The sequence below is a fragment of the Sprattus sprattus genome (genome assembly GCF_963457725.1).
Source record: "Sprattus sprattus genome assembly, chromosome: 8".
Taxonomy (NCBI): domain Eukaryota; kingdom Metazoa; phylum Chordata; class Actinopteri; order Clupeiformes; family Clupeidae; genus Sprattus; species Sprattus sprattus.
In genome coordinates, this window is record NC_137927.1 from 13,419,184 (window position 1) to 13,427,836 (window position 8,653).

Below are 8,653 nucleotides of genomic sequence, written 5' to 3' on the forward strand. Positions count from 1 at the left end.
CATCATTTTAATGGGAGTTTCTACAGGCATGTTTGAAACAAATATTTACACAGAGCTACATAGTTGGGCTGTGAGCCTATGAGACTGCACATCAAGAGCACTTGGTTGATATAATGCTATCTACATCAAATAATTATTAATGTATGAGCCATTCACAGTATAGAAAAAGTCATTTTCATAACCACAAGCCTGTCTACTATGAAAATTTAGTTTGATAGGAGAGCTACAGAACACCATTCCTTCATACACCAGGAAACACCCAGGTCTACAGAACATAAAAGAGCTGATAACAATACCTGCTGATACCCACAACACCCCATCCCCCCCTCCCCCCAACACACACACAATTATAACAGACACAGCCTAGACTGTACTTGAAAGCAGTTTGTACACTCTCTGCTATAACAGTGTCATTAGGACATTAAAACAATTTTCAGTGTTTCACAGCTGTGAATTTTCACTGGAAGGCACACAGATGATGTGGCAGCTAGTGCTTGCGAGTGGAAGGGAACAAGTCCAAACAGCTTACTGACAACTGGCACCGTGGCCAGCTCACTGCCAGATCCAAAACGGTTCTACACCACAAAAAGGGGGAAAATACCAAGGAAAAAAGGAGAAACAGGCTCATGTCTGAACAGACTGCGAATCAACTCTGATTCTACTCTGAATCACTTTGTATAGGCTCACTGAAATTGACGGCTATTCTTAAAAACCTTTCCCCCTAAGGTTTCCTAACCTGTGTCAAAACAGGATGGCCTCTTAGGGCAGAGGAGGACAGTAACAAAGAGAGATGAGATGAAGAAGAGAGAGGGGAAAGAGAGAGACAGTCCATCTCACTGCTCATGCTGGGAACTCAGGTTGGAAACACACATCCAGTGACAGCATCCTGCAAACACTCCAATCTTTAGATGTCAGAAAGAGAGAGAGAGAGAGAGAAGTGGAAAAACATCCTGACAATGACTAAGTTCACAGGAAAACTGACAACATCCTACATGCAGGTGAAGGGGCCTAAGGGTTTGGTGCCGAAGATCAGACAGCAGTCTGTTCAGCTCCATTTTGCAGACTCCTCAAGAGAAACTAACTATGAGTCAGTAAACACGCCACAGTGAAACACAGCAATGAGGGCCTCAATTGTAAAATTTCCTTTATGACCAACCTCATCTGTGTAGTAGCAGTAATAGATACCTATTGACCAACAGCATTGTTCTGTGAGGCTGCATGGCTGTATGATGGGATCAAAGGATTGTAGACCAGTTCATATCAGCAGTAGCCTACTACAAAAAACAACTGCAATCTCCATACAGCAGTCAAAGTGATATCACCTGCACCAGGCTACAAAGTTGCCTAATGAATGTCAATCATCAACGGCAGTCTATGCTTTAATCTCCCTAAACTCAGCAAATGGTGCAGTCTCCATTCCTCTTTGAGGCCCAGCCAACTGGCACAAGTGTTTAAAATGAGTATTTCCTTGCACTGAGGTCATGAGTCTATCAGTGTATTCACAGTGTTTTGCAGGAAGGATGCAAGGCACTAAGTAAGGAACCACTGTTTTCGGACGCTTAGAGAGTAAATCTCTCAGCAACAAACAAATGGGGGTCAAAAGCGAAGAAATTATGTTTTCTGATGGAGGCAGAGGCAGGACCAGAAGACAGAGAGCAGCTTGTTCTGCTGCGGTGCCTACAATAGAGGGGCGTGACTGGAAAACACCTCACTTCACTTCACTTTGCTTCATAACTCAGGAGGAAAACACTTCAAGAGAAGCCAGCATAGGAAACGCAGATATGTGACTCATTTCTGGAAGGTTCCACATAAAACACAGAGAGGTAATTAGTGGTTATTATGACATGATGAGTGGCTTGTATCATGTTCATGCACAACACTTTCCAGGGCTAACTAAAAATATCACATCACTACATGGAGAGTCATGAAGGTCAGTTTATGTAAAGTGTAGGAATCATTCTTATATGCTCTATGAGAGCCTTCACTATAAAAATATATGCCTGATCACCGACTGAATGAGGAAGCGAGTCAAACAACTACGAGGGGGAAATGCAGGACAGGCTGCTTTCTGGAAAGCTTGACAAGATACCATTAAGCCAAAGGAAAACAATGTCACTGGGCCAGAATATGTCTGAGAACTAAAAAAAGACAATGAGGGAGGGGACCGGAATATCCAGTTGTGCCATCATTCCATTTCCCTACCTGACACGACTTTCTTAGAATGCCAGCCAATCAGTATCTCCCATCTTCGTACACCTGCTGTTGCCTCAGCCAATCAGTATCTCACATCTTCCAACACCTGCTGCCTCAGACATTAGCTACAGATCAGTAGACAAGAATGGAGAGCCACAGTACCGAACACGATACAGGCTCTTCCCATCAACGCCCAACAAAACAAAGAGAGTCTAAATTCAGAGAAAAACCTATTTATTCAAGATGCCTTTCAATCCTTTCAATTGCTGGCGTCAGCTTCACCATGTTCACAACTATATCATCATGACCTGAAGCAGTGTTAGTGTTTGTAAAGGACGGGGACAGGGCTGTCCTGAGCTTGTGCGTGTCCTTTGTCTACCTGCTCATCATATTTGCAATTCAAAAACAAACAAAATTGAACGTTACAAATGACAGACGGCAACTATTGATATCCAAAACGGGAAAGGATTACAGCCCTGCAGGCATTTGAGAGATGCTGCGGGCCTTATTTGGGCCCAGAACCACAATCTGGGCTAACTCCATGAAGAACTCAATCATGAGGTGGGGGTGGGGGGGTCGGAGTTACGCAATGCTTAGTATAATCAGTAACATTTTGTGGGCTTATTATAGTTTTGCCCATAAACTCAAAAGCTCCAAGTCTCCTCATTTAGTATAGTACGCCAGAGCACTGGTGCACGTCATGCCTAGACTTGTTTCGCCCTGGAGAAAAAGACACTTACAAGCTTCACGAGAGCGAAGAAAAAACAATGCCCTGCAGGTCTGGTTATCAGTCCAGTTTATCGGTCAGCTTGTGTAAGCAATCTTAATGTCACCAACGTGGTCCGTGCTTATAAGATCATGCATTTCCTGCCCTTCCTTTCCCAAGTTTCACGTGCAGTAAGTTCAGAGTTAAGTCAATCAAACACACCACTAGGGCCCCTGTTTTCACCACCAAAACTATATCAATGTTATTTACACGCATGTATAACGTCTTTGATAGAAATCCATCTATCCCCATATAAAACAAAGACCATTTAGGTTCAATGTTGCCACAAATAGAATTAATGATGTAATCGGGGGGATAGCTCTGAATAAGAGGTAGAAAATGAAGGAAAATCCAGAAGGAATAAAGGATCATTTAAGCCTTTCTGGAAAAGTGAGCCACTTTCCTCTATCCACAAAGCATTTGGCAAAACGTGTGACTTGAGTGGAAAGACACAGAACTTGGATGCAAAGAGAGAGAGAGAGAGGAAGACTGGAGGGTTACATCCTGCGACTTTAAAAGATGCAGTCCGTCAATCTGGCAAAATTCTGTTGTTGTTTGAGCTCAACAGCCACTCAAATTGCACCCCCTCCCTTCCGAGCTTCTAAAACAATGTGGCTAAAGTTGTTTATGGCTCAGTCCGTGCCATTACCTTAGCTTCCCATTTGCATAAACACTTGAGTTTTTTGGAGCGCACAGCAGAAATGGACAGCAAGAGGACTATGGAGCAATTAGCTGATTTTGCCTAAAAGTGTCTTGGGCTCAAGTCGTGGACTTCGCCTTTAATGCTCAATGCAATGAATCAAGAAAAATGGGAGATTACCATTTATGAAATAAAACCCATTCTGTACCTTGAAGATGGTTTTAGGGGGGAAAAGGCTGCTCTTACCAAGGATGGAGTGGACTCTCACAGACAGCTGAGTGCGCAGAATCAAGATGGGCTTTTTTCCTTTCCTGTGAAAAAAAGAGAGTGACAAGAGAGGACCTCAGCAAAAACTGAATTAAATGTATTATGTTCCCACATCGAGAGACAACGTCTTCACAGTGTGGTAGTGAGACTGGAGGCTCATAATGGCATACATATTCATTGCCAAAAAAAGGCAGGGAGGCCAAGAAGAGCTTATGTGGAGGGCTAGACAAGACTCATGGAGATTATACTACGGAAAGTTACGGTGGAGTTTGACAGTGGTGGTATGGAAACTATGCACTATGACTGCAAAGGGTCTGAAACCGGACCACTTCTTGTCCATGTATGTATGTATGTATGTATGTATGTATGTATGTATGTATTTAGAGAGTGAGGAGTGAGTTACTCCTACATACATGCATGGATGATGTGCAATCAGCACTTCTGCTCCATTTTCCCTGTCTGACATCAAGTGACGTGTTTCCTGCTTGCAGAACTCTCTTCAGTCAGGGTCTCTAGCTTCCAGCTGTGACCATACTCTCAGAAATAATCCTCATACTACAGGGCTACTATTCAAATATGTGTTTTCTTCCCAGTGATCACTGTGGTCATGGAGGAAAGCGTTATAAATAGGGGTCCTCTTGGGTAACATGTTACATTTTCGAGAACGACATCGATCCAAAGAAAACAAATTTAAGCTTGCTTGAACGCTGGGATCTTTCTTCCTTTTGTGGAATATACCCCACCAAAACAAAAAGTTCATCTACAACATTGAGATCTCTTTTTTTCCTGTCTGCGTGTTTACTTTTGCAGCTTGACCGCTGGGTTGCATCTTTTACACTTTCTCAGCAGCATGACTGTAGACTGTGATTTGTATGGTTTATAAGAGTGATAAATACACGATAAGTCCTCTTTGAGAAGGGTATTTGAATGTTCCCAAGAGTAGAACAGGACGCCTCTTTGTCACCACAGGGAACTCACAGTGGCCCAAAGACGTTTACATCAAGATTCAAATCAGGCCAAAGCATTCCTCAATCATAAATTATTTCATTGTAATTCATGTCTGATAAAAGCCTGCTGACCTGCGAGAGTACACATTTACACAATCCCCCATTGATCTCAAGGACAGCATCCACCCACTCATTCAACATGTAACATAGAAGTACATGATTGTTCAATACTGTGACTTTTGAGTGTGTTCAAACCTGATTTTACACACATACACTTCCAGGGGTGTAAAAAAAAGATTGCTTCAGCTATGTGTCGTAATTGTCAGATGATGGTGTGTGATTCAGTAGTTGCTGGCAGGCTTGCTAAGGGCAGGCTGGTGAGTGGGAGAAGTGATGTGATGTCTGTTTGGTGAAGCGGCTTCCTGTTGCGAAGCAAGGGCCTCTAAATGATTCAGTGTAATGGACACCGCTCATAACTGCAGCTGGACAAGCGCTATGAACCGATGCCCAGTCAGTCAGCAGGGCTTCTCCTCTTGTCCAATGAACTGTTAAAGATGTCGCCATGATAAACAGGCAGTGTGTTTCAACAGCACCGCAACAGGAGCCCTTTAACAGCTACCCGTTTCTTTCCTGATAATGGCCAGCTGAGTAGGACCTCCAAAGGAAACCAATGCCTTCCTCCGATAGGGGAATTCCATAATCCAAGGTTAATTTTAAACTTGCCTCTATTTACTCCAGACTGTTTCTGTTTGGGATAATGGCTGTTGCTCCCTACCCAGAACTAAATGAGAACATTGAGTTTTACCTCAACAGTGTTCTACATTAGTGCACTTTGAAGGGAGCAGTATGGGAGTTTAGGCAGTGTTGTGATATCAGTGTCATGTCTCTGTCACTCACACTGAACTGAAAGAATGGTGAGGGGGAGGCCTTTTCGCGGAGACGTGCCAACTGACTCACCTGATTATGACAACACCGAAGAAACTAAGGAAGCCTCATCAGGCAACACTACTTTGTTCAGGACACTCAGTCTGGCTTTTCTATACTTTATATAAACAATCTAAAGACAATCTAAGTTTTCACAGTAGGTGCAAGACTCTGTGGCTTGTAGGCCTTTCCAGGTCTCCGTCTAACCATCAGACGACCATGTGTTGGGCAAAGCTGAAAATTGGACTCATCAGAGAAGACGAACTAGGAGACCCTCCAGTCCGCTTTGGTTCAATCCTTATGGTCTTTTACAAACCTCAGCCAGGCAAAGTACAACGTTGTCCCCGAAGAAAAACTTGCTTCCTTTTGCTCTGACAATGTTCCCCAACTCTGAGAAGTGTTTTTTTCCAGCAGGGCAATGCTCCATGCCACACAGCCAGGCCAGTAAAGGTGTGGATGGAGTATCACCAGATCAGGACCCTGTCATGGCCAGCCCAATTTCGAGACCTGAATCCCATAAAAAAAACTCTGAAATGTGATCAAGAGGAAGATGGATGGTCACAAGCCATGAAAAGAAGCCGAGCTGCTTGAATTCTTGCGCCAGGAGTAGCATAAAGTCACCCAACGGCAATGTGAAAGACTGGTGGAGAGCATGCCAAGACACATGAAAGTTGTGATTTTAAATCAAGGTTATTCCACCAAATATTGATTTCTGAACTCTTCCTAAGTTAAAGCATTAGTATTGTGTAGTTTAAAAATGAATATGAGCTTGTTTTCTTTGCATTATTCGAGATCTGAAGACACTGCATCTTTTTTGCTATTTTGACCAATTGTCATTTTTCTGCAAATAAATGATCTAAATGACGATATTTTTATTTGAAATTTGGTAGGAATGTTGCCAGTAGGTTATAGAATAAAATTAAAATGTACATTTTACTTTAACACATACCAATAAATAGTAAAACCAGAGAAACTGATAATTTTGAAGTGGTCTCTTAATTTTTTCCGCGGCTGTATATATATATATATATATATATCCGCTGTTCATTCATATCTCCGATATGTATGCCATGAGAGAAGGGAGGGGAAAAAAACTCTTACTCCAGGTCCTCGAAAAGATGCTCTAGGTCGTCCCTCTGTTCTGTCAGAGATAATTCCAGGTCCAGGTAGTTTCCATTGGGAGCCACCTGCAAGGCACATTCCTCCAACTACCAGATAAGGAACAGACACATGCAATTTTACAGACATCGCAGAGATAAAAACAATGGACAACTAAAATCCCCTAAATGTCTGGTCTAACAGACAATAAACAGGGCAGGACAACAGCATTAACACCTGAGTAAGATGAACTGAATGGGCCACGTGTTAAAATAAGAGCATAAACACATTCATTCCTAACTCCCTTCAAACTAAAGTCGAGAGACAAAGTACAGGTCCATATCCAATGAGCAACACAACCACGTCGGACATGCCCACATAATAAGAAGGTGATTGAGGAGCCCATTCCGAGTGCTTATCTTTTGTTTACAGATCCCACCCTTTCCTTGAGTATTCACTCAATTTAGCCTTGAGCTACATAGAGTTCTACCCTGCGATTAGCATTCCTGGTGTACATCACTGTGGGGCATCCATCAACAAATTGTGCATTCCGTGCACCAATGCAGAGGCATTCCCACGTTTTATGAATTTACATTTAGTATGCTTTAATTTAATTTGTCTGCTCCTGTCCCGTCCTGCTCCAGAAAGACTGGATTCCCAAACTGTAAACAACGCGTAAGGCTCCTGGGTGTTTTGATAGGTACGGAGTTTTGCATAGGTAACTAACTATGCGTGGTTCCCCAGCTACTGATTCGTAAATAGCGAAATAGAGAGTACTAGGACAGCGTGAGAGTACGCTGAATATGAATATGAATATGAATATGAATATGAATAGAAACAGAACATGTTAAACTTCGATAACTTACTTTGACTTAAAATTCGCACTACAACTGATCCAATGCAGACAAGGGAAATCAAACCACAAATGACAGGGATGTGATAAGTCACAAGGCAATGTGTTTAGGAGACTAAATTGTACAACGTTGACCTGATACAAACTGTTGATGGCAAAGTCGACACTGAATGATGTTATCGACTACCGGGTATGATTTAAAAATGTGGCACCTTGCAGACAGCTCTTAGGTTTAAGATGACATGAAAAACAAAAGCAGCGAAATCAGGCTTACCTTCAATGGTGCCTCCAACAGCTTGTGAACTCCGGCAATTTGTTCGCTAAGAGGGCTATTTTCATAGAAGTTGTATGGCGGAGGTCTTCGTGGCTCAGGAAAGTTTGTGCAAACGAATGGGTCCGTATCCTCCAGGTACTGCACTCGACATGTTATCGTAGCCATGGCGTTATGTGCCCAAATAGGCTAAGAGTTTGAAAGTCTTAAGATTTTGCTCCAAATCAATCCCAAGGTAGGCTACACATCCATAAAAAAACAAGAGTGACAACTAGTTGACACAACCGACCCTGTCTGTCCAGAGTCAAATGAAACTGCCGCGAGCGGCGAGAGACAGCTTAAAGAGCGCCTCCACTTGAATGACGTCACCGGGAAGTCTGATGGATCCTCATGGACTATGGAAATGAAGCTAGTGACTCATGGTCATGGAAATGGCCACATAGCAGACCAGAAGCTGACACACAGCAAATTCCTTTAAAAACATTTCCCACCCATGTGTTGTAGGTAAATCTCTTAACTATGAAACGTAATGTGGAATGAAAAATAAACTAATGAAGTTGCAGACTATTAATGATACTATATTTTCACAAGGCTTTACATATGGCATCGAGGACTCATTTTATGCCATCCCGGTAACAATCATATATCTCTAAACAATACTGATTGTTTGTAAATATAAATCATTATATGTGAC

The 8,653-nt window shown here is 42.5% G+C and overlaps 1 protein-coding gene across 1 annotated transcript in view; it reads right to left on the reverse strand.

Annotated features, from left to right (window-relative positions):
* fhod1 (formin homology 2 domain containing 1) overlaps positions 1–8,239 on the reverse strand; it is a 39,566-nt gene extending 31,327 nt beyond the window's left edge. Inside the window, exons 1-3 of the mRNA XM_080843142.1 lie at positions 7,963–8,239; positions 6,839–6,945; positions 3,846–3,910 (exon numbers count right to left, since the gene is read on the reverse strand). Coding sequence (XP_080699268.1) covers positions 3,846–3,910; positions 6,839–6,945; positions 7,963–8,127 — 337 coding nt within the window. The 5' untranslated portion in view covers positions 8,128–8,239. The remainder of the gene's footprint in view (positions 1–3,845; positions 3,911–6,838; positions 6,946–7,962) is intronic.
* Positions 8,240–8,653: the final 414 nt, after the last annotated feature.